Source organism: Leuciscus leuciscus, assembly GCF_965113295.1.
Source record: "Leuciscus leuciscus genome assembly, chromosome: 17".
NCBI classification, from domain to species: Eukaryota; Metazoa; Chordata; class Actinopteri; order Cypriniformes; family Leuciscidae; genus Leuciscus; species Leuciscus leuciscus.
In genome coordinates this window covers 26640731-26667666 of record NC_138741.1, presented here as the reverse complement: position 1 = coordinate 26667666, position 26936 = coordinate 26640731, and the positions used below count along the sequence as shown (strand labels likewise).

At 36.5% G+C, this 26936-nt stretch overlaps 1 protein-coding gene across 2 annotated transcripts in view; it reads right to left on the bottom strand.

The window, feature by feature from the left end:
* Positions 1–397: 397 nt before the first annotated feature.
* ttc6 (tetratricopeptide repeat domain 6) overlaps positions 398–26936 on the bottom strand; it is a 36480-nt gene continuing 9941 nt past the window's right edge. For both annotated transcript variants that reach the window (XM_082142271.1, XM_082142272.1), the window contains 27 exons: positions 26709–26888; positions 26363–26522; positions 25824–25928; positions 25231–25338; positions 24634–24723; positions 23968–24347; positions 23266–23731; positions 22909–23038; positions 21484–21659; positions 20058–20194; positions 18568–18737; positions 16164–16284; positions 15767–15926; positions 14098–14180; positions 13856–13932; positions 12652–12809; positions 11855–11989; positions 11510–11686; positions 11264–11404; positions 11046–11159; positions 10755–10874; positions 10327–10400; positions 7509–7719; positions 6005–6157; positions 4487–4660; positions 4157–4382; positions 398–854 (listed from right to left, as the gene is read on the bottom strand). In XM_082142271.1, the coding sequence (XP_081998397.1) occupies positions 724–854; positions 4157–4382; positions 4487–4660; positions 6005–6157; positions 7509–7719; positions 10327–10400; positions 10755–10874; positions 11046–11159; positions 11264–11404; positions 11510–11686; positions 11855–11989; positions 12652–12809; positions 13856–13932; positions 14098–14180; positions 15767–15926; positions 16164–16284; positions 18568–18737; positions 20058–20194; positions 21484–21659; positions 22909–23038; positions 23266–23731; positions 23968–24347; positions 24634–24723; positions 25231–25338; positions 25824–25928; positions 26363–26522; positions 26709–26888 (4357 nt within the window). In that variant the 3' untranslated portion in view covers positions 398–723. The remainder of the gene's footprint in view (positions 855–4156; positions 4383–4486; positions 4661–6004; positions 6158–7508; positions 7720–10326; positions 10401–10754; positions 10875–11045; positions 11160–11263; positions 11405–11509; positions 11687–11854; positions 11990–12651; positions 12810–13855; positions 13933–14097; positions 14181–15766; positions 15927–16163; positions 16285–18567; positions 18738–20057; positions 20195–21483; positions 21660–22908; positions 23039–23265; positions 23732–23967; positions 24348–24633; positions 24724–25230; positions 25339–25823; positions 25929–26362; positions 26523–26708; positions 26889–26936) is intronic.

Here is a 26936-nt window from a genome sequence, read left to right as displayed (position 1 = left end):
ACCAGGAAATGATACCATTCAAAAGATATATTTTTTTAAATAAATGAATACTTTTAATTAATAAAAAAGTAAAAGTAATTCATATTTGTACACCAAATCAGCATATCAGAATGATTTCTGAAGGATCATGTGACACTGAAGACTGGAGTAATGGCTGTGGGAATTTTTTTTAACAATATTTCACAATATTACCATTTTTATTTAATTTTTTTATCAAATAAATGCAACCTTGGTCAGCTTAAGAAACGTTTTTTAGAAACATAAAAAAATCTTACCGACCACAAACTTTTATGCATCTATTAATTATAACAAGTATCTGCATAAAACTGAGGTTAAAGTTCTAATAGCTGCAACGTAAATGTCTTATTCACTAAAAAAAATAGATTTGAAATATTAATTAAAGAGAGTAAGATTTTTAATGTAATGAAATAAAGTATTAAAATGAATTTAATACAAAAATGGTTAAAAACATGACTATTATTTTGGCTTTTTACAAAATATTTACTATTGATATTTCTCTGGAGTACAACAAGAAATAAAGAAATAATTATGTTTTAGTTTAGTATTATAATACATGGCTGGATGATGGATTTCCACACCTTCAGTTATGGCCAGTATTTTTTTAATGTAGTTTCACAAACTCTTATTTTAAAAATGTAAACTGATTGCATGCAATGAAATTAAGTTAAGACAAAAAATGTGTTGCATTACTAAACTAAAAATTTACGACTCCGAGTTTTGAAGTTCCACTGCGTTCCTGTAGTCCTCGAGCGCCTGCTCCGTCCACCCCAGACGACCCCGGACATCAGCCCGAAGCTTATAGAGAAGAGCATCTCCAGGCTGCAGCATTAGAGCTTCAAGAAACACACACACACACACACACACACACACACACACACACACACACACACACACACACACACACACACACACACACACACACACACACACACACACACACACAGAGAGAGAGATGTGTTAGAGCTAAATAACACCCTCAGCTTTTATCAGCCTGTCTCTTGTTTTACACTGAGGTGTACCATCATTTGTGTCGTCTTCACCACAACATCTTTGTTCAGTCTCTGACAGACTGACATTAATATTAGGCTACCACACAACACACAGTGTTTATTCGAGACTGAAACATCAGGCAAAAGAGAGCGAAACTTTTTAGTTCACACAAGAGGGACAATTTGCGAGCAATTTGCCATCACCATTAGCATAAATTACCATCACTCGGCTGGTACCTTTACAGATGTTATTTTGCTTCAATGGCCTTGATTCGAGAGAGATAATATAAAAACAAATTTTTAGGTCTTACAGGATAAGTGTTCAATGTGTCTATTTACAGCTAACTAAATTATACTGTTCGAAACGGCATGCTGAAATAGCAAGTGATTACTCCATTCACAGAGAACACACTCATTAGATACCGAGGGCCATCTGTTTCCTAATATCCCACCTGTTTCAGCCGCGGACAGAGGGAATGAGGAATGGACTCTAAGAACCTCTGGTTTTTCATCAGAAATGCTTGCACATCCTTGCGTTCGACTACATAAATATGCAGCCTGCCAAGAGGAAAGCTATAATTAGTTTACACTGTAACCATAGTAACCACCTGTCTCTTGTTATACAGAAGTAAAGGGACATGGCTGCTGCATTTGTTTTCATTGTTCTGTTTTTCTTCCCTGAGGCAGCCATGTGTTCACACCCATCCTGCTCTGGTCCTATCGTGTGTGAAGGTGTGCGCTGAAAGCATCCATCTGTCTTACACACACACAGACTCAGACTCAGACACGCACGCTCGCTTACTCACTCCATGTAGTCAGTGTTTGGACTTTCAGTTTAAAGTCAGCTGGTTTAGGCCAAGAACTGCCTGGTTTGACCGACCAACCACTGTTTGCTTTGTTTTTTTTGTATTAAAAAGGGCCTTGTGTATTTAAGCCCTCATGTTTCCCATGTGTCTTTATCAAGGATTGTTTCCTGTTACCACTGTTGGTAAGCGTCATGTCCACGTTTGTTTTGAGTTCATGCCACGTCATGCCTTTCGTTTTATGTTTGATCACGTTCTGTAAATAAACTGCACTTGGGTTCTCTACAAACTTGCCTTCAGTAGACCATCCTTACAACAGGAATCATGGAATTAAATGTAATACCTTTAAGACCCCTTCCATACATTTTAAGACCTCATTGCCACTTCAAGTTTTAACCGTTATATTTACCATATATTGATTGTAAGATAGCACAAATAAACAGTCTTGGTTTGTGATAACTCCTTATCAAATGCAACAGAAGGGTGGGAATGAAGCAAAAGATAATTAATTGAGAGACTAACCCAATGCAAGGTTTATTAGAAAGAGAGACCAGAATTAGACCAATAAACAAAACAATTGAGAAAACTTATTGAATAGGGAAAATAAACCTCTCCGAGCTAAAGGGACAATGAGTTTACAAAGTATATTCAAAAGATGTATTTGTAACATCAACTCTTATAACTGTCTGCAAACCATAGCTCTTTTGTGGTATACACTTCTCATGACAAACACCTGACTGGTCAGACAGTTTACCAGTGCTTGAGTTCATGCACCAGAGCAGAGTGTCAGTAGGGGTGTGCACGAATATTCGATCTGAAATTATTATTCGAAATATAAAATACTATTTGAATTTCACTTCATTGCTTTGCTTTCAGAAACATCCCCAAACTGTAATGGTAGTTCACACACACACACACACACACACACACACACACACACACACACACACACACACACACACACACACACACACACACACACGTAAAATAACATGAGGGTGACCAGAAATTACAGAAATTTAATTTTGGGGTGAACTAACCCTTTTAACCAAGTGAAGTGTATTCTTTTTCCTAATAAGAAACTCTTCATATTTGAATTGCTTATTAGAACCTGAAGTGTCATTAAAAGCAAATCATTTGCAAATATCCCCTCCGGACATCACTTTTGGCCACTTCTGTATATACAGTACGTCCATGAAATCAAGAAACACAATACAGTATATGCTGTAGTTCAGCCTTTGCACCTGTTCTCTCTTGACAAGCTACAAGATTAATGTGACCTTCAGTATTCATAGGGGTGATGAGAAACACCCAGCTCAGAGAATCAATGATTCTGCGTAGTAGCAAACTAGTTGGTATAAGGTTAGCATTTCCAAGTCAGCTTGAAATACAAATAAGAATATGATTAAAAAGCTGGATAGGTTTTTGTCTCTGCAATAAATATTAATGAACAAGCAAAGTCTGTTTCATACTATTAGACAAAAGTGCGCTAATGAGTTAATGAGAAACTAGTTTTTGGTGCAAAAATTCTTTGACTGACACTATAAAGGCCCTGATATACTTACACCAAAGTGTTCTTTTTCATTCTTCGCTTAGGGGTAAAAAGAAGTTTGGAATACCTGAGCAGCAGTATACTGTTATAAAACATCCTTGCGTCGCCCACGCTGCTGACAACGGCGTTTAGATGAATATGTAAATATGTGCTGCATGCTTTCCTCTCTCAAAAAAAACAACAAAAAACCCACACAACAAAAATGACAGCAATTAAGAAAGAATATGAACATAACCACGTGGATATGTCTGCACAAGCTCTGCAATTGAGCACTTAATTTAAGTCACGTTAATTTATATAATAGATTGCTTTGAAGCAAGCAGCTTTACAGTATAAAACATGATAAAAGTGTGAGTGTCGCTTTCAGTTTGAATGACTTCAATTTGTACTATAAGCGGCTCTCCAGTGTGTTCGTGTTTTTACTTGTATTTGACCTCGATGGACTGAGCCGAAGAAATGAACCGGACAAGGTTTCCATGTCAAAGAAGGTGGAGCCACCGAGCCACACCCACCTATTATGTAATCGCCATGAACCATTGGTAGCTTGAATGTGTTTTCCAGCCCAAGTGAACTTTTTCTGAAAGTTCACTTTGGCAAGCTTTTTCTAACTAAACAAACTTCAAACAAAATTTGTTTTGCCCTGATTTTGTTCAAAACTATGTCACACCAGTTCATGTTCAATTTCGCTTGAAGTACATCAGGGGATTAAGTCGACTTGAGGGGACATAATGATGTATGAGTGTCTAGAATATGGTAGAAAATGGCAGTGAACTCGACCTCCTACAGCTCACCTTGTGTAAGGTCCCTCTCGGCTGATTGGAACTGTCTGAGAGAGCAGTATAGGTTGGCTCTGTTAAAGTAGGCATGTGCAGATTGCGGGTTAAGGCAGAGAGCCTCATTGAAATCCTGCAGGGATTCTGTGACCTTCCGCAACAGAGCGTGAGTGATGGCTCGGTTCAGGATGACAGACTCATCTGAGGGATCCAGCTCAAAAGCTCGGCTGTAGAACTCACATGCCTGTGTCCCAGAAAAAGAAAAAAAAAACAGTCTCACTAAATATCTCAGTGGCTCTCGCCTAGAGAGTCTCAAGTGTGTCAGTAGTGAACCGCCTCGGGTTTTACCTGCTCAAACTGTCCGTTGTAAAAGAAGAGGTTGGCAGCGTTGAAGTAAGCGAGGGCATATCCCGGGTTGAGGCTGATGGCGGTCTGGTAGTCCTTCATGGCATTCGATTTATTCCCCATGAACTGTTGGATCAGACCTCGGTTTGTGAAGAGCTGGTCTGCGAGAGGGTTACACTAAAAAGGTCAAAGAAAAGAGGAATTAAAGAAATAATTAACTAAAAAAGAAAGAATTCATTTTCATTGAATGGAAAAAAATGGCCAAGACATTTTTGTAAAACATAAATAAATAAATATACTGTATTTTTGCAAGTCTTAGGCACGTTAGTATTTTCACCAAAAATAAAAAGGTTTTAAGACAGTTATTTATATCTTTATTTATATCACCATCATCGAGTCCGTCTGTGAAAAAACTGAGACAGACTAAATCCAAAAGATCTGGGGCAAGGTCTTTTTAATGAAAAAGAGAAAAGAAGGTTTTAAGAAAACCTTCCTGCAAAGCTACAGTACTGTGAGAAGTTAAGGCACTTTTGTAAAAATGCTTAAAGTGAGAATGCTTTCAAAAATAAAGTCTTTTATTTTATTTTTATTTTATCAATTAACTTCTGTTAACTAAATCAAATCAATATTTGGTGTGACCACCCTTTGTGTCTGAAACAGCCTTTGTCCTCGGTACACTTGCACATAGTTTTTGGGGAGCTTTGCAGGGAAGGTTTCTTCAAGTGTCTTAAAGACGTTGTTGCAGTTCTTCTGGATTTAGCTTTCTCAGTTTTTTCTGTTTCTTCATATAATCCCAGATGGACTCGATGATAGTGAGATCAGATCTCCCTGTGGAGCACCGGCTGGAGTCAGGCTCCTTGTACATACACAAATCTCTCTGGATTATTACAATTAATGGCAAAAAGGAATATTTGGAAATGTAAACTGATATTTCCTACTGACACACTACAGCACACTAACTGTCTTGAAACCATTTATTCGGGGGGTGTAAATACAAATGTGCCTAAGACATTTATATATACTATTCAAAACGTTTAGGGTTGGTAAGATTTGTGACTGTTTTTGAAAGAAGTCTTATGCTCACCAACTATTTGATAAAAAATACAGTAAAAACAGTAATATTGTGAATTTACATTTCAAAAATTAAATTTATTCCTGTGACAGCAAAGCTGAATTTTCAGCATCATTACTCCAGTTTTCAGTGTCACATGATCCGTTAGAAATCATTTGATTTGCTGCTCAAGAAACATTCCTTATTATTATCAATGTTGTTTCATATTTTTGTGGAAACCATGATACATTTTTTTCAGGACTCTTTGATGAATAGAAACTTAAAAAGAGCATTTATTTGACATATAAATATTTTGTAACATTATAAACATTATATACTGTATGTCTTTTCTGTCACTTTTTGCATCCTTGCTGAATATACAGTATATATATATATATATTATATAGTGTATACACTATAACAGAGCAAAAAAAAAAAGCATACAGGAAGAAATCATTCTCAAAAACAACCTTTATAGCAGAGTTTATATCCTGCAGGGCTGCAAACATGTTGTCCATCTGTAGACTGGTGACAGCTCTGCCTTCATACGCAGCCCAGTTTTTAGGGTTTACCTCTATAGCCACAGTGAACTGATTCCAGGCTCTCTGGAAGAATCCCAAAACCTGCCGCAGAGGACAAGATATTGACATGGCTTAGTGGAAATCAATAGACTTGAGAGGCAACAGGCAACAGGCTGTCTGGAAGATACCTTTCTCTCAGACGCACAGAGAAGAGACACAGATAATGAGGGCCAGGATGAATACCAATAGGAATCAGATATATCCTTGTTTATATCCTACTGTTAACCTAATCTTCCGTGGTTTGTCTCTGGGAATTAGTACTTCCACATTTAATAGAGAAAGGTTTGATTTTTAAATGAGAATTGAACAACAAAGTCAGAGACGGTGCATACAGATTAAAGCTGCCAAACATGTCAGATGAGTCAAACAAAGGTCTTCTTTTGTGTAAGATTTAATAGAGGAGAAGCCATGCCTCGGGAGACTTGTAGAGATTAAGATTTCCAAGGTTACAGATAGGATTTATTAAGCATAGATGCTTAAGAAGATGTGTATAATATAAAATTGTTTGTTATTTTGATTTCAAGCTTTGAAGTAGACCATGGAATGATTGTGCAAAATATTTGAATAGTTCTGGTACTGATACATTTTAAAATAACTAATGATGTTGTCAATAATTTATTGTCAGTTATGATTACTTTCTTGTGATTCAGCATTCTTTTCATAATAGGCATATTTTTGACCCGGTGGTTGCCAGCTGAAATTATGTGTATTACAAGCCATAAGCCAACATTTTATAATAAAATTATTTATGATTCAGACATCAAATCACAATAGGCAACAGACAGAACAAAACAAGATTTCAGTTTCAGAAATATAACGACTTGCCCATGTCATCCAGCATAATGTAATTTGCATCTGAGAAGATACAAATATTAATGCCTGATCTTTGCACACAACTAAATTCATCTGCAACATACAGTATGCCATTTATAATGCCTTAGCAGTACCATGCAAATGTTTTATGTTGCCCATACATGAATCACAAATAAAATCTCTCTACTATCTCAGTCGTGTCACAAAGACATCAGTGAGGTTAAAAGGAGACTGCTTAAATCTCCTGCTTCTAAGATGTTTCTCCAGATGGGAAAAACAGTAATCTTGTATGTGTCTTCTCTAAAGACTCAGAAGAGACCACAACTGTTCTCACATTTGCCAGGATATAAAAGTCTGCAGTCAAAATTCAGTGATCTCAGATTCTCCCAAGACCAAATTATCAGAGCTATGCTATCCACATTCATTTTAGGTTTTTTATTTCTCCTAAGGAATTTTAGGTGAAGCATGAATAAAACTAGATACTTAAATTAAACAGTTGGGAACTTCTCTAAGTCAGTTAAGCTATGAAAGATCAACCTGTGAGAAATAAAAAGAAGCAAGGCAATTATTTTTTCACTACCTGCAAGTTGTATGCCAGGCAAATGCGGGCACTCAAGCAGAGTGGATTGAGATGCAGGGCTGAGAGGAAGTCCCTCTGGGCTTTTTTACTGCTGTTATTGTCCCCATAATCCATGAAAACTTTGCCTCTGCCCACATGAGAATCCTGCAAGAAGGGATCAAGTCTTATAGCTTCGCTGTAAGCATCCACAGCTTCTTGTAACTGGCCGAGCCTTGAAAACAGAGAAAGGAAGCAGATTAATGATGTGTCCTAATTCTGTTTGCACATGGATATTAGTTGTCTGTTTAATTATGAACTTTGCCTTGAACAGTCTGTAAAAACTACCTCTCTAATAGCTTGAAAGACCTTTCATACCTTTTCAAACAAGCTGTGCACCATTCCCGTTGCAAGCATTGAATTCACCCAGAAGTCACAGCTTAAAAGATAAAAAATCCCACCCTGCAATTGCCGCTTTTCTGTATTGATCTTGTGAAGAGCCATTTATTAGAGAGTGCTCTTTTCAGTCAATGAAAATGTGCAAATGTCGACTCCTATGGATCTGAAAACTTTTTTTTTTTTTTTTTTAAGAAATGACAATCTTTCAGAGAGCAATGTTTTGTCTCGTCAGTGAGCTACTAAGTAAGATATTTTACATTTTATAGTCCCTGAACAGAGATGAGATGTCCTGTCTGTCATAGGCTGTTAATCTGATAGAAGTAGGTCTAAATGCATTCTGGAAGCACAGCCACTTTTGAGTGTTGATCAATAAAAATAATAGATATGCTCTGAATTCACCATTTAAAAGCAGATCTGCACGATAACTGGAACAGTACACAGAGAGCATCAATAAATATTCATAAATGTCATATGAGATTTCAGGACACCAATAAATGTTGTAGTCCTTAGAGTGTTCTTCCACTCACACTCATGCAAATAAGACAAATACAAATACTCTCCTCTGAAAAGTTATTTGGATTTAATAATAAAGGGGTCGTATTCAACAGTTTGGGTCCGTAAAAAGCAGCACAACTGTTTTCAACATTGATAATAAAAAGAAATGTTTCTTGAGCAGCAAATCATCATATTAGAATTATTTCTGAAGGATCATGTGACACTGAAGACTGGAGAAATGATGCTGAAAATTCAACTTTAATAAATGACATTTTAAAATATATTTAAAATAGAACTAACATATTTATACCTCCACCTCTACTACTGAACTATTGAACCATCAAGACTTTCATCTGAGACTGCATCCGGATGCTCGTTCAAGGCATCACAAGTACATTTAACTAACTAAACAGAGGTTTAGTATATTACCTAGGTGCTGATGGTTCTGTTCAGGTGGTTAACTGAATCTTACGGATCCATAGTTTCAGTTTCATTCACTTTCTTTTTCCATTTTACCCATGTATGCGTAATTTGTGTGTATGTGTTTGTTTAGACTAGTTATGTGTTTGTGATTTATTTCAATAAAACTTATGTGCACATACACGTGAGTGTTGATTCTGTGGTCCCTGCTTGCAAAACAAAGTCCCTTTAACAATGCGATCACAGCTACAGGTTCTGTAGTACCATACCCAGTAAGAAGGGTTATTTTTCTGTGGCCACGAAAATGCCATGCTTATTACCGTAACAGACTGTTTAGGCTTTACAACAGCTCTAGGATAAAGTTATTGTCCAGCTAAAGTTAATTTTGATTGATTGATTCACTTCCGTTGCGAAGATCATTAGTTATTAACTTAGGAGCCGCTAACACAACACCGTTCTAACAGGAAAATCCTTAACGCGCTAAGTGTAATACTAAGTGTTCGCTGGACGAACAAGTTAATTGAGGTAATTGAGGTAAAGTTAAGGTAATTGATCCAAATATTTCTAATTATTATAACGAGTTGTAATTAATTGTTAATATTTCCCTTGAGCTAATTTGCTACAATATTCCAAGCTTCTTGTGTCAAAAGCAGCCATAATTTAGTTTTACATGACCATTTTTCACCCTCTTAGAATACGCATGTCATTTTTTTCAGTTTTTTGCAACTTTACATAAACACCATTTTAAAATCTTTTATTTCAAAGATTAGATTTTCCACAGTACGACGACATACAGATCGATGTTATATAAATCACCTCTTTACTGTGGCGCATTCAACATTTCACTATAAAGAGCAGAATGAAAACTAATCTAAATTTAATGAATTGTTAGTTGTCAGTGAAGAAAACCACATGAACTGCCATGATGGTGTCTCAGAGGGCTAAAGCCTTGATTTTTTTGTTGTATTTTAAACAATAGCAGTTTGACATGCTGTGGAGTAGATATTATGATCTGACTGCTAAATGAAAATGGTTCTCAACCTAAAGCTACACTGTGTAATTTTTTAAGTTGATTCTTTGCAAAAAACACTTTGTTCTTTCAAAATGATATGTACTCATTAATGTGTAATTACTTCTACCAACTAATCAAGTATTCTCGTAAGTGTAGAATCTGCCATTTAGAATACATACGAACGAGTCGCTCGAATGGCGGCAGCCATGTTGTGCCTCCATCTTGAAAATACATTAGCCAAAGAGGGACATACCTGGAAATTCAAGCTTCGCCTTTCACGTTTTTACACTGTGGCGCAGTAACGAATGCGAGGGGGAGATTACTCATGACTGCCGGCAGATTTGAAATAATACGGCCACCGTAGGAGTTAAAACGCCCTCGGAATGGGAGGGGCTAGAAAGTAATATTCAACCGCTAGATGGGAGAAAATCCTACACAGTGTAGCTTTAAGCTTGGGAAATTAGCACTGTGACTATGATCAATTACACTCAATAATAACAAAAAATTAATGCACACCTGTGGTGAATGACTCCTAGTGCTTGGTGAATTATTACATCCTCTGGTCGGTTCTTTGCTGCTGCCTTAAAATCCTACAACAACATTTTTACTAAAACATTTTTCACACACAAAAACATAATACTAAGATTATTAAAACTAATGCTTCTATGATAATGTTATTAGTCAATATAACACAAAATCATGATCCGCCCTACATTTTTTTAATATCCTTTTTCATTTGAAAACATGTCTATTCATGGATATAAAAATGTGTTGCAAATGGTATTTCATGTTTGCTTTGAAAAGAAATACAGAAATAAGAAAAACCTATCACACATATGATTCACTGACTATGCTTTCGTAATCCTTGAGAAGAACAGATTATTGAGATTCAGCGTCCTGATGCAATCATTGCTTTTTCCTTTTTCTTTATAAAACTGGCCTACCTGAAGGGCACTGCTATAGTCATTCAGCTCCACATAGAGAAGGCCACGATTTATCAACACTTTGAGCTCAAGCTCAGTCTTACAGTCCAAAAGTAGCGTAATGCTGTAGTCTCTGAGAGCCTGGAAGATTAAAGAGAAATAATGTGGAGGAAGAAATCAAATATGCATTAAAATGCAAATGCAGAAGTGCAATTGTCATGAAAAGACATCCTGCATTTGTATACGTTTCTGTATATATGATCCCGCATACATTGCTGATTTGAAAAAGCGGATGAAAAGAAACAACGTCACCAGCTCATAATCCTGCAGTTCCTGAAAACACATGGCGCGGTTGTAGTAAGCAAATGAACTGGTGCTGTCGATATGGATCGCCACTGTCAGATCCTCCACTGCACTCTTGTATGCCTAAAACAAGATGACAAATGCACCACATTTCTCTCAAATATCACAGAGAGCATTAGCCTCAAGTGAGAGATAATTAAGCTCAGAACGGTGCTATTTTTACTAACTTTCAAGTAGAATTTAAGAGCTCCTTTATACAAGTATGCTCTGACACACTTGGGCTGGATCCTGATAGCTTCATTACAGTCGAGTACAGCCTTTGCATATCGTCCTTCAGCCCCATAAAGGGCAGCTCGGCTTAGATGCACCTTGAAAAAGAAAAACATGTTTTAAATCTGAACATTGGAATATGATGATGCACAGAATAGTATCAGTTTTGACAGACCAAGCATTGAGCTTCAAACAAGATGTACCTGATAGAGGTTGGGGTTGATTTGAAGTGCTCTGTTAAAGTCCTGAACACCTGTAAAGTCTCGTAGATGCACGCGGCACAGGCCTCTCTGATGGCGAGCCTCAGCATGGTCTGGGTTCATGCTCAGAGTGATGTTAAAAGCATCCAAAGCCTGGAGGAGGAGAGAGTCTTCACACTCCTAAATTAAAAAAAGGTTTTTAACTATCACATCTTTAGAATGATAAAATGCTACTTCTCTGTTATTCTTTTTTGATGTGATACACGCATAATAATACTCAGAAACGTGCATTAAGAAAGTGAATAGGGTAAATTGGTTTAATGTTGACTTTACTGTTAATTGTATTACCTGTAACGAAAGCATTTGTGTCATGTAGCATACGCCGATAAGATAAAAGACCTCCGCAGCCTCTTGTGCAGTTTTGAGTTTAGTTGTATTGGTACCCATACGTGACAGGGCCTTTCTGAAACTGTCCACTGCTTCCTGTGTATGACAGAATATAAACCCTGGAAAACTTGCAGCATTGATAGATTAACAGACAAACAAAAATATACTTTATCAGAGGTAATAGAAGTTATAGAACGCTGAAAGATAATACTTACTTTTTCATTTATATTTATGCATTCAGCAAATGTTTTTATACAAAGCGATTTATTTTGTATTCATGGTATACATTTTATAATTTCATGCATTCCAATGGAATCGAACCAATGACCTTGGCATTGCCATCACAGGAATAAATTACAATTTGCAACATGTTCAAATAGAAAACAGCTATTTTAAAGGGGCTATATATAAGAATGGATTGCTTTTTTTATTGCCAATGTTTGAACAGCTTGTAATGGAACAAAGGAACACGCCACCGTTTTTTGAAATAGGGGTTATTCACTGTCTCTTTTCTTTCAAAAATGCAAAAAAAATTAACTGCTGAAAAAAGTTTGAACAGTAGTGTTTATGACTGCAAAAATAACTGTAATGCACATCCTCTAGTTTATCACTTTAGTGTACTTCTAAAACTTCTGAAAAAAGTATTACTAATAATCACTTGTGTGTGTTAGTGTCTTTGGAGAAGTTTGTTTGGTGTTTTGCTGGCTTTGTTCTGCCAGACAGAGCATGACTTAGACCAGCATGGGCCTTGGACTCACTGTGAACCTGTGTTCCCTTATCAACGTCCTCCCGAGAAGAATGAGGTGTGGAGGAGAAGGGCATGTATCGACCGCTTCCTCGAGACAGACGATGGCATTGGCATCATTCCCCAGGAACAATTGGATGGCAGCTTGCTGGACCGGTGATAAACCCAGAGCTGTGACGGAAAGGAGGAGAGGTTTACAGCTTGGTCTAGTTGTTGTAATGGCAACATAAACCACATTTCCCTGCTAGGTTTATTTCACCTTCAGTTGAGCCAAGTGGACTAACAAGATTTAATGATGCTCATTATTTTTTTATTACTTTAATGTTCCTTCAGGTTTATATACACTGCCCGGCCACCAAAAAGTTGATGCACCTCGTGATGGAAATACATGTTGTGATGTTCTTTCCATAAAAATGTGCATACATTTTTTTCATCTTCATCTTACAAGAGTTTAGGTAAACACTTTAGTTTAGGTCCAAGTCTCACTATTAACTAGTTGCTTATTAGATTGCATATAACGAGCATATTGACTGTTTATTAGTACTTATAAAGCACATATTAATGCCTTATTCTGCATGACCATATTCTACATCCCTTAATCCTACCCGATACCTAAACTTACAACTACAACATTACTAACTATTAATAAGTAGTAAATTAGGAGTTTATTGAGGCAAAAGTCTTACTTAATAGTGAATATTTGTTACCCCAAACTAAAGTGTGACCGAAGTTTCTTTGCAAACTCAAAGCTCTGAACAAACATTTAATCCTCCGCCGTTATCTGGGACACCATTAAAATAAACCATCCACTTGTTTCCGAAACTGGGATCCTTCTGTAAAGCAACTGAATGCCAGTGGGAGGGCCTATTGTGTGATGATGTCTAACTAATCATTTATGTCTAGCAGTGGAGGCAGTCATATGAAAATGTATTTGCCTGTGTGACGTCACAAATCCCACAACATCCAAATGAGGCAATTTTGCAGCTTGGTTAAATACATGCTTTGTATATAATGAGAAGGCAAATTTAGTCTATGAAACTTGCATGATGTTTTACTGATACAAAGACCTCTTATATGTCAAAACATCAAGGCAAATTTGATTTCTCAAGTCATGGCCCCTTTAAAAGATAGCAAGTGATAAGAGTTCAGATCTTTCAGGAACTAAAAGTATGCTTGCAATTTTCCTTAAAGTTATATTAACTTTATATGATCATTACCTGTTTTCATTTCTGCTGCATACCGTATGCAGAGGCTAGCCATGTCAATTTTTTTCATTTCATATAAGTACTTCCCTCTAAAATAAGAAACAAAAAATTCAGACAACTTTTTTCTATATCACCAATATTCACCAATTAAAAACAATTTTTAATCTCCAAAGAACCATGCAACAAACTCAAGAGAAATAATAAAAGAATCAAGGACATGCAAAGTTCACCAAACAGTTGTATGTCCAAATAACCTCATGATGTGCAGATCATAAGCGTCTGGCTTCATGTGAATGGCTCGAGTCAAATCCTTCACTGCTCTACTCAGATTATTCACCTGTGAAAAATACAAGTTCACTAGTTTAATTTAGTAAATAAAAATCTACATTAAAATATTCATAATCCCAAATTAATATTATGCACTAGGAGTGCCACTTAAAAATAAGAATCAGCTATTGTACTATTAAATTGAAAATTGAAAATGAAGAAATCAGTTATAACTGATGGGTTCATGTGGCTAAATGACCAAAGGAAAAGCAATGATAATTAAAAGCCAAATGCTTTTTAAAATGGGTTTTGAAAAATGATCTCACACACACACATATATATATATATATATATATATATATATATATATATATATATATATATATATATATATATAGAATTTTTTTTTTTATATATATATATTCAGAACAGGCCAAAAGTTTGGAAACATTACTATTTTTAATGTTTTTGAAAGAAGTTACTTCTGCTCATCAAGCCTGCATTTATTTGATAAAAATTACAGAATTTTTTTTTTTAATATTGTGATATATTATTACAAATTTAAAATAATTGGTTTTCAATTTATTATACTTTAAATTATCATTTATTTCTGTGATGCAAAGCTGAATTTTCAGGATCATTACTCCAGTCTATCACATGATCATTTAGAAATCATTCTAATATTCTGATTTATTATGAGTGTTGGAAACAGTTCTGCTGCTTAATATTTTTTCATAACCTGTGATACTTTTTTAGGATACTTTGATGAATAAAAAAAATAAAAATAAAAAATAAACAACAATATACACTGGTCAGTAATTTGGGGTCAGTAATTTTTTTTCTTTCTTATTTTGAAATAAATCAATACTTTTATTCAGCAAGGATGTGTTAAATTGATAAAAAGTGATAGTAAAGAAGATTTATATTATTAGAATTATTATTAGAATTTTTTTTATAAATCCAGTTCTTTTTAACCTTTTATTCATCAAATATATCAGGCAGCAGAACTGTTTCCAACGCTCATAATAAATCAGAATATTTGAATGATTTCTAAAGGATCATGTGATAGACTGGATGTCACATGTGACACTGAAGACTGGAGTAATGATCCTGAAAATTCAGCTTTGCATCACAGAAATAAATGATAATTTAAAGTATAATAAATTGAAAACCAATTATTTTAAATTGTAATAATATATCACAATATATAAAAAAAAAATCTGTATTTTCAAATAAATGCAGGCTTGATGAGCAGAAGAAACTTCTTTCAAAAACATTAAAAATAGTAATGTTTCCAAACTTTTGGCCTGTACTGTGTATGTAGAGAAAGAGAGAGAGAGAGAGAGAGAGAGAGAGAGAGAGAGAGAGAGAGAGAGAGAGAGATTTTTACAATATTTCTTTACATTTACTTAAATGAATTGTTCACCAGGTTAAATCAATGCACTTGTTTAGAAACACCTCTGCTAAACAAGCCGCATGATTTGACGTATCACTCATATATATAGCACCAAACACACACCAACGTTTTTAGGGCTATAACCACAACTATATACAAGAGTAACCGTGATGATTTTTTTATTGTAAAATGAATACATTAATAAAACATTCCTTCATCTTTTTTTATGTGGCACTCCAAATCATCCAACATCCCCTTACATTGTAATAGGCTCTGGCCCGGCATACGTAGGCTTTTACATGGGTGGGGTCTGCTTTCAAAGCATTACTGAACCTTTTGATGGCCTCATTATTTCGGTCCATCTTCAGCATGCAGATCAGTCCCAAACTGACATGAGCAACAGCTGCAGTTCTGCTGTGACTTTAGAGAGGTGCACACAGAGAGGAGAGATGATGACTCAAATACAATTTCATTGATTTTATCTTAACTCACAGCTGCTCAGAGACTGTTACTTTTTACAAAGAAAAAATCTTTTTGAAAAGTGAGTTTCAAGCTTCAGTGAACTTATCCTTAACTATGGCCTGCCTTTGGTGCACTTGTTCAACAGAAGAAAGTGAATGTATTTTTGTCACAGAGCGGAGAAGGCCGGGACATCACCTGTCAAGTTTGATCACGACTTCAAAGTCAGCCATAGCCTGCCGCCAGTGCCGGAGCGCAGTGTAGACCAGACCGCGGTGTAGGAACGCACTCAGGTTTTCTGCACTGTCATTGATGAGAACTATGACACACACACACATATATACAGATAAAACATGGCTAATGAGATGATCTGGCTTTTTTCTGACTTCTCAGCACAAAGTTTTGGCATATATATCTGAAGGCATATTGTCTCTGAGGATGTCAAATGTACCACTTTCATTATCTTTCAAAGTGTCTGCCAATATTGTAATACAGTGCTGCATGGCTCCATCCACAAAATAAAGCGATTTATGGATTGCTGCTTTGAGTACTTCTTTTAATAACTGCAATAAAATATAAAATAGTTATTGGGAGTTTTTCTTTGAGAATTATTACAAGCTTGATCAACACTGAAAATAAAAATGGTCATTAATCCACATGGAATGGAATCCAAAGAGCTGCTAGTTTGTCAACATGTGGAACTTGCATCAAGCCTGACAATGGATGACTGGTTTGCTGTTTTATATTGCTTCATATACTGCAAAGGATTGTGTTGATAAATTGGCTTAAAGTGCATTTTCTGCATGCTATGTGTCGCAAGAATAGGCTCAGTGCCGAAACTCTACTCACGCCTACGATCCTGTTACACTGCACGAGGTGCTTAGGTAGGCAGTGTGAAACACTTTACTGATGAAGCTGTTCAGTTTGCAGGAGACACAGACAAAATATTCCTGCAAGCTTCAGAGATCAATGCAGCAGATTACAGTTGCAAAATAAATGGCTCTTATTTGTTCTCCTGGCTGAGTAGTGATATCAACATCCTCATATGACTGATTCACCAGATGGAGCTGTCTGTGATGAGATTTTAAAACAATGTCCCCATTGATTGTGTTTAATTGTGTGTAGAGCGGCTTCATTTAAAGACTTAGATCAAAGACATATCACAGAAAACAGGATTTCCCAGGATGCCCATATTTGGACATTATCAACTTTGTCTCAGTTGTTTCCCAAATTTTTTTTTTTTTTTTTTTCTTTGACATACAGTATGAGTTATAATAGATAGCAATATAAAATAGATATGGATTGCATAGTTCAGATAATTTAAGTGTGAAATGTTTATATTCATATTAAAATCTTGACTTTTCAAAGCAAACTGCAGATCATGCCAAATCTGAGCACAGTTTGAGACATTTTGTTTTGTGGCTCTAGAAGTGACACATTTTTAAATTACTGAGAAAAACTGAGAAGTAGATGCAATCTGATTGCGGTTTAGAAGAAACAGATATTAAAGAGATCGTGCTTCTGACTTTTTCTTTCCTATGGGCTTCCTGAAAAAAAACAAAATCCATGAAAAGACACCCAATGTGTAAAGACACCACAAACCATTTGTAATCTTGCCTTTCCTACTGTATTCTCAACATAAAGTGCCAGACCTTAACTTAAAAATGCCCATGGGAGACAGTTTCCAACAAGGCTCTCAAAATGTTGGTTAAAGGGATAGTTCACTTTGAAATAAATTTTTGGTATGTTTTAGCTTACCTCAAGGGCATCCAAGATGTAGGTGTCTTTTTTTCCGCAGTAGTTTCAATTTTGATATTTTTAGGTCAAACCGTTCTTGTCTGTCAGTCATATAATGCAGGTCTATGGTCATTATCTCAAAGAGCATGCACAGAGTCCAAATTAAAACAATTCCCCGTCGTCCAAATTAAACAATTCCCCATCGTAAGTACACATTGATGGCCTAAGACACGAAACGAGCGGTTTGTGTGAGAAAACGAACAGTATTTATATCGTTTTTACCACTTATACACAGCCATGTCCGAGTGATCTGATCTGACGTGTGCGCAGACTGGTGCATAGATATATACACACTAGATGTCGCCCTGTCTACGGCAGTTCATTGGAACGAATGTCTTTAAGGCGACATCTAGTGTATACATCTATGCACCAGTCTGGGTGCACGTCAGATCAGATCACTTCGACATGGCTGTGTATAAGTGGTAAAAACGATATAAATACTGTTCGTTTTCTCACACAAACCGCTCGTTTCGTGTCTTAGGCCATCAATGTGTACTTACGATGGGGAATTGTTTAATTTGGACGACGGGGAATTGTTTTAATTTGGACTCTGTGCTTGTGTTTTGTGACAGTGACCATCGACCTGCATTATATGACTGACAGACAAGAACGGTTTGACCTAAAAATATAAAAATTGAAACTACTGCAGAAAAAAAGACACCTACATCTTGGATGCCCTTGAGGTAAGCTAAAACATACCAAAAATTAATTTCAAAGTGAACTATCCCTTTAAGGTATCTTTATATAGAGAAACTGTGAAAGAACTGTGAACATTCTCATGTGGTATATCAAGCATGTGCATTACCAGATGTGCTGAGATCCCTTAAGGCCTTATCAGGCATTATCTTCCTCAGCAGACAGCCTCTGTGGTAAAACGCCAGCCAATCACTGGGATCCCAGTGCACAGCCAGAGAAAAGTCCTCGATAGACTTCTCAAACTGACCCAGCTTGGAATAGATCCTTCCTCTGTATGTTCTGCATTGAGTGAAACATTTTTTATTGGATTTACACATCAACATAGATGTAAGGTAATTATATTTAGTGGAAAACAAAGGGGTAATTCACTGCTGGCAAAAACTCCTAGGCTCCTAGGCTCGAACAGAGTCAAATATCACCTTGCTTGAGTAGGAAATACTTTGTAGCAAACTTTGAGTTACAAAGGTGTTGACTTGTATTGTTCCCAGTAAGTGTTTGGTTAATAACTGATCCAACTGTACATGCTGAAGTGCAATCTGTAGTTTTCACAAAAGCCACGGAGCTGTCAAAATGACGCAAAGCTTTTGCTGACAAATAAATGGTAATTTCTCATTCCAGGTTACACGGAGAAAGAGTAAACATTGTTCTTTTACATATACTACCAACACTGTAACAACACAGTGGGGTGAAAATAGGTGAACTTGCACTTTAAGCATGCTGAATGAGGTATATAATCAGAGGTGCACATAACTGTTTTGGTCTGGTTCTCAAGGGAGCACCTGGAGATGCTGCTTGGTACTCACACTTTGTAAAATGTGAGGCACACGCTGCCTAAATGTAAAATAACACTCTTTGTTCAATCTAGAAATTAAATATTTGTTTATTTTATTAACATTAATGACACAGACAACAGCAGGAATATTAGGCTGCTGTTACTTTAAGACCGAATGCACGGACCGAATAGACTGATACACATCCGGTTCTTTCTCAACTGTTCACTTAACCGAGACAAGACATAACCGAGAGAATACTTGCTGACATGGGTATTTTGACATAATTTTGTGTGTATGTGTTCGTTGAAGCATAAGTAAACGCGAAAGAGGAATCAATTAGGTGTTCGAGCTCTGTCTGAAATGCGCCTCTCTCTTTCTTTCTCTTTCTTTCTGCGTGTGAGAGCCTGTGCGCACAGATAACAGCGCCTGAGTCCCGATTTTCGCCTCTTCTTCCGCGTTAAATGTGTTAAATTCCGCGTTAAATCGTTTGAATGTGTAAATTGGCAAGACAAAACACGTTCAAATTATAAAGTTTCACTCTATGATGGTTAAACTTAGGAGTTAATCCGCGAATCACATGTGTGCCGAACCGTGGGGCCTGATCCGTACGGATGACGGATCAACTGCGATCTGTTGCACCCCTAATAATTAATGAACACACTTATCATCATGATTGCTATCTTACCAGAGATAGAGAAAAATCCTACTTGTCCCTGTCCTCAAAAATGTTGGTACTCAGAAGCGCTTCCCTCCACGTTTTCTGCTGCTTGTTTATTTTTTACCACACATGGGGACCAGTTATGTGCATCCTCATAATAATACTGACCTGGCTATAGCATTCCCAGGTTCTTGCTTTAGCAGTAAGGTGAAATCTTCCAAGGCCACCATCCATTTGGAGCTGTTGAAGTGCTGTATTCCATGGGCCATCATTGCATCTGTCCTTGTTGAGTCGAGAGTGAAGGTCTGGTGGTCAAAAAGGGTTTATTTTGAAATCTTCCTTGTTTCATGTATACTGCAATCATTGAGGCAATTATTATTCAGCTATTTAGAACAACGGTCTATAATCAACAATATCAGTGCTCATTTGTGAACTCCAACAAATCTTGGATTCATATTTAGAGTGCATGATGTGCCTGCCGACAGTAAAACTGACTAATTCTGTCCACCAAGCCTAAAACAAGACAAATATAGCCCTTAAAGTGTGCATACAATAATTCATAAACACTTCTTACATTACTTGAAACACAAATAATGAGCAGACTCCATTCAAATCCTTTTTTTGTGTTTTTAGTTTTTCCAAAACCATCTCCCACCTTCTCTCTGGCCCCTAGAATTAAACAGACCATTAAGCAGCTTGTTTTTTAGTGCTGTGCTTTTAAGAAAAATCCCCTTCAAATTTCAGTTCTCTTGCCCAGGATGATTTTAACTCTCCCATCTTTCAAAAACAGCTTTTTTGTGAAGCCTGTATCACTTTCTGACAGGTTCACAAAATAATTCATGCTGAAATGTGCTGCATAAACTGTCAATATCCGACTGCAAAAAGGAAATGCAGGTGCTACACACAGCCAGCAACAACTGTTCAACAGTTCAACAACTCTTAGCGGTATTCTTCGGATGCTTGAGAATAATATAAAAATACACTTTAATAATAATAATAATTATTATTATTATTTGATAATACATTTAATTTGTACAGCACCTTTCATATATTGTATAAAATGTAGCTCAAAGTGCTTTACAGGTCAGAATATAAAAAGCATAACAAATAAATAAATGAATTTATAAAACATAAAACAGATAAAAATCAAGAAAATGCAACTGTCCAGCCTCATTGTGTTAGTTTTATGTCAAATATCTGGACATTGAATAGGCTTTGCTGGCATGTAAATGTGGTTGGTGTTTATAAGTTTTATATATTTTTAAATAGACTTTAATTTTCATAACTCAGATTCATTGAAGGCTAAGTTTTAATTTGTGGTCTTTGAAGAATTAAAGAAGTTTTGACTTCTGAAAGTTACAGTATTTTTTTGTAGATAAACTCTTTAATCTCAGAAGACCAAGGCAAATGTAACCTAGGTAAATTACCACAATTATGACAATTAATGTTCAAAGTCTTCCTGGCAGTAAATAATGTAAGTAATATTTGCATAGTTAATTGCGATTGGTCTATCAACATCACCTTGTAAGCACGGGTATTTCCTTCTGTACAGTATTTACAGTCTACAGTATTTATATTGTTTCATAGGGCTTACTTTGGTGTAGTCTTCCATGGCCAGCAGTACTTCGCCCATCTTCTCATACATCTTTGCCCTTTTAAAGTATATCTCTGCATCATCTGGCTTGACTTTGATGGCTTGGGTGTAGCTGAATGTGGCCAGTGCAGTTTCCCCTCTTTGTTTGTAGATTTCTGCTTTAGACATGAAGGCGTCTGGAACACAATTGGCATTAGTCATGAGCTTCAACACTTTGTTCTGAAGAAAGTTTTGTGCACCAAAAAATATAATAATTTACTTTTACATGGTCATTTTACATCCTTACTCTGACCTTTACCTTTGTAGGCTTTTGCTGCAGGGCTAGGCTGACAAATACTGAAGAACTTCTATTATAATGCTAATTTATAGGCCACATTCACACAGCAGCAGAATACGGTTGGCAGTCCAGTATTTGAGTCCTTAATATGGTTGTTCACACACAGTTCAGTTATTTATGGGAGTTTAACGGTATTCTATAACCAAACTCACACGCGTACATTTTCAAAACTGCTGTCGTTTAATGAAGATTTGACGTATGAACTCGCAGCTTGATTGGACTCGTCGTGTCAAAAGTGATAATACTTTTCAGTTTCATAGATGTCGCCATCTTTGATACTGTTGCTGTGGTTACTGGTCAGAGGATACGGACTCGACTCCCGTACCACGTTCATACAGACAGTATCCGAGACACTACGGTAAGTTGCTGTGACTTTTCAAGACTCACACCTGTAAGCAAATGCAGTTGTAAATCTCAAAACCTGACAATGTGAACGTAGCCATATTATAATGTGGGCAGTCATATGTTAATGTGCTCATGGATTTCATATCATGACAAATTCTGAATCTGTGTTATTTTAGTATTGCTTATATTATTATAGTTAATGTTAATACTATAACTGTATAAATATTTTGAATTGGTTTTTATTTTTATGATTTCTGTTTTATTTTTAGTTCAATATTTTGTCATTTTTTTGAGTTTGCCATTTTTTAACATATATTATTTAGGTTTCATTTATTTTCATTCCAGTTTTATTTCATTTTCTTAGTTATTTATTTCCATTTAGTAAGTTTAGTGCTTCAATTTATTTCAGTTGTCAAGCCAGTATTTCTCATTTTCTTTAAATTACATTTTTCATCTAATATTTATATTTATATTTCAGCTTTATTTCAATGAACAAAAATATTTTAGTTTTATTTAACAATAATAACCCTGTTCTGAAGGAACTTACTTTGGTCTGTGCGAACAGGGGAGGAACCTTAGGGTTGCTAAAGTTGGAGTATGTCTATGTCTATATTTTGATACATGCCCTTTAACCTTACAGGTTCTGTTTTGCCCAATACAGAGGTCAGACAGCATTGGCAAGTATTGCATCAGAATCTAGTCTCTCCTGCTGTCTGCTAATGAAAGGGAACTCATGCGCACACCTGCATGCTTCTTGTTGTTTTTAACGATGACGTTTAGATCGTCCAGAGCTCTATCAGGGTCGTTTCTCAGCAGGTATATGCTGTGCCTGTGCCAGTAGGCGTCCAGTAAATGGGGCTCCAGGGAGATGGCCTTTAAAAACAGAAAAACAACAGATCAATCATTAGTACACGATAAACTAAGCTGAAAATCAGGTTGCATTAGCAGAATGTTCTGTTCTGGTTTGGATAATGATTTCTGAAATGAACCATTTAATATAAAAATGTAATAATGAACAAACACTGAATAAAATCTTATGAGAATCAGTATTAGTGATGTTTACCTTAGCATGCATTACTAATTAAAAAAATAAGGCTTACAGCATCGAGATCTTCAAGGGCCTGGTTGAGATAACCAAGTTTGATGTAAAGTGCTCCACGTCGACACCGGTCGAAGGCACCGTGGTTTCCACGTTCAATCAAAGTTTGGGTCAGCTTGGCCACTTCATGCTCCAAATCAGCTTTAGTGAGACCGTTGTCCAAAACCTCAGACATATCAACTTTTTCCAGATTCTGGATCTCGTATTTTGGAAGCTGGTTCTCCTCCAGACCAGCAGGGGCAGAGCTTGCACTCTGGACATTTTCCAGAGGAGGAAAAACTTTGTCGAACCAGGCGTCCCATATGTCTCTGACCCACTCTCTGGGTGATGTAGTGTCAGGTATTCCACCACGATCTGTGGCAAAGCTCTCAAAATCTAGGAGCATAGGCAGACTGAGGCAGAGGAGGGGTGAAACTTGCCCTTTGGAAGTTTTGGACTCCCATGGTATCTGACACAGAGACTCGCTCCTTTTAGAGAATAAAAGGAAGATAAACACATTATTAATGCAGACATCACAGCAGACTTACAAAAGTTCAAGAAAGATGATGTACAAAACTGGTCCTTCTAGAACATTTATGAGATACAAGATCCAATGCATCATAAAATGCTGTGAGAGAATATTTTATGTAATTGGTTTACATGCAATTTCATGTTTTGGTCTTGTTTTGGAACTAAAAATATGCTTTTATAACAAAAGTAAAACCTTGTTAGTGTCCGTGGTGGTTCTCTCAGTTTTTTCCAAACGTATGCCGTTTTGCCAGAGCTGCGTGTCTTTCTTCTCTTCATGACCCTGCGTTTGGAACAGGACACCCTTGCCCTCTCTTTGCCTTTGTGTGGGTTCCTCTTGCGGTTTGGGGTCTGGCGGGGCCACTCTGATGAATTGGGCTCCGTGTGAACCTCCTGGGGCTTTGCCTGTTTGGCATTGGATGGGGATTCTCTGGCCAGAGCTGCACAGATTGTGTTCTGCTGCCACTGGCACCACACATGCTCCAGCTCCTGGGAAAGGCTGGTGAAGTCAGACTGCAGCTGAAGACGAGGCTCAAGATCTGGGGTTAAGTGCGGGGCAGAACAGGGCCGTCTGGTCTGAAACCCCGGGGGGAGACAGGATATTACAAGAGGTGAAATTCTGGTTGCACTGGTTTCAATGCAACAGAGCTGCTTGTTTCCAAATATTACAGTAAAAAGAATAAAAACGCTTTTAAGTACCTTATATAATATAAACACAGAACAGTGTCTTGGAAGAATATAAACATTTCTAAATGCTAAAATGCCATAGCCAAAAGGAACAGGAAAGAGTACTGCTGTTATATTACTGAGACTCTAGATTTACATTAAAATAAACAAGGCTAACCAATAAAAAGTTTTTAACCTGTTCTGTTGAGATGAACCCAGAGAGAGTCAGTGAGGTTGTTGTTCTGAAGTCTACCACAGACTGACACTTAATAGGCGAGACATTTTCCTGGGGACAAGGCCAAATTTTTACAGAATGTCCAACACAATTTTATTCAGAAAACTCTCTTGAGAACTCACTGGAGAAAGTGAAATGAATGCAAAGTAACAAATTATTTCTTATCAAGTTTTATTCCTTTTTTAATTTTTTATGTAAGACGACAAATATGAAGAGTTGACATTTCATTGTGACATTCTATACTGCATCAAAAACTAAATACAATATTTTTCAATTTCTTAAATAAAAAATATGTATTATGCATGCATTATAATATTCTTTAACAATATTACTGTTTTTACTGTGAGCATATACAGTATATATATAAAAAGATCTGACTGACCCCAAACTTTCAATGGTAGTGAAAATACATAGAAACAATATAATAAATATATATATATTTCAGAATAGTGTGTTCATAAAGAGCTTCATTGTGTTACATATTATAAGTATCGTAACATACAGGAATTTTGAGGATTTCCACCTTAAACTAATTTAAGGTTAATTCAATAAACATACCTCCGAAGTACTCTGTTCTGCATTCATCACATGGCTAACTGACTCCGCCACATTGTGCTCGTCCAACAGATTCATCAGATTTTCTTTGCACAGGTCTGGCTGAGCTACCTAAGGACACAAAATTTAATAAAGAAAAACTGGCTTAAAAATGTATTACACTGGAATTCACTTTTTTACGCTAGCATTTTTCCAGATCAGAAGGTAACATAAGGAATTTAATATTACCAGCATGAGCAAGCTAAAAGGAAATATCTTTGAGATAATATTAATAACTATAAGTCTTGGGAATTACAGGCGTTAATATGCATGTCGTGCTCATAATTTTATTTAAACTCAAGATTATTCTCAAAACGCTTCACCTCGTTTTTCTTATATTATGCGCTTACAAGAGAATTTAATTCAAATCAAGATATTAACTGAGAGAAAACAGAGCTGCTATAGGCTCTTCTCTGAATGCAGAAGTCTACAGTGTAAAAGCAGGAAGCTGATGGGGGGAGGCATGCAGTGATTTCTGCAGAAAAAAAGGTGCTGTTAAAAAGTCCCAGCACACCGAGAAGGAAGCACATTTCCATCTGGTAATGGTGCTGCTGTACCTGGTATTTGGGGAAAAGTGTCTCTTTCATAACACAGGGAGCACAGATGAATTTAGGAGGTGCTGGGTTCCAGAACATTCTGAGCTCACAGGGACACAGTGTTGCCTTTGAGAAATAAAGAAACACAATAATTGGATGTCGGAAGGAGCTGTTTAAAATCAAAAGTGATAATCAAAGGGTCTAATGTGAAATTTATTCAACAGTCTACATTTAATGACCCAGTTTGAACAATAAAAAATATGAAAATCTTTCAGTCATCTATTAATTCTTTTGGGAAAAATAATGTGTGTCTAATGCCATCTAGTGACAGGTTTTTCCAGTACCCTGGGACAAATTGGGTATAATTTGATTTTATTAGGTTCATTAGAAAGAACATAAACAACTGATTAAAACTGTATTATAGTTTTATATCTAAACTATTCAAGGAAGATCACAGACATAAAAAGTCAGAGCCTTGGTTTTAAACAGATCGTGTCACGCATTAGTCACTTTGATAAAAGTCACTGATGGTGAGTCATAAAACAATAGATCTTTCTTACAGCATGTCCACACATCATAATCCTTGGTCTCTCCACGTAATACTCTGCTATTTTCTGCCAGTCCTCCAGAGTATCTGACGTCTGTTTAGGTATGTGGGAAACACAGTCTGTCTGTGCTGAAACCCCAGCAGAATCAACAGAAACACCTTCACACACCAGCCTACAATGAGTATTACAGCATTATTGATACGTCATCACGTCTGAAAATATCTTTAGGAATGGAAATACATCTTAAGAGGGACTCAAACAGGTGGAGAGTTCAAAAGAGATTATACATCGTGACCTGAAAATCAATGAGCTTTAATAAGAATCACTCTAAAAGAAATAACAAGAGCCAGGCTTATACCTCTGTGTGTCAGGATGTACAGATATATGTCCAAGTGCTTCCCTCTGCTGGTTAAACTGTGCTGTTGCAGTGATCAGTTTTTGAGTGTGGCAGAATCTAGAAGCAAGCTGGAGCTCAACAGGCACGACTTGACTGGCAGGAGTGGTACACAAATGGTGGATGGTTTTATAGCCTTCAGCACTGTGGACAGAACAAACAATTAGAGGGAATTTTTTTAAATTAGATTTT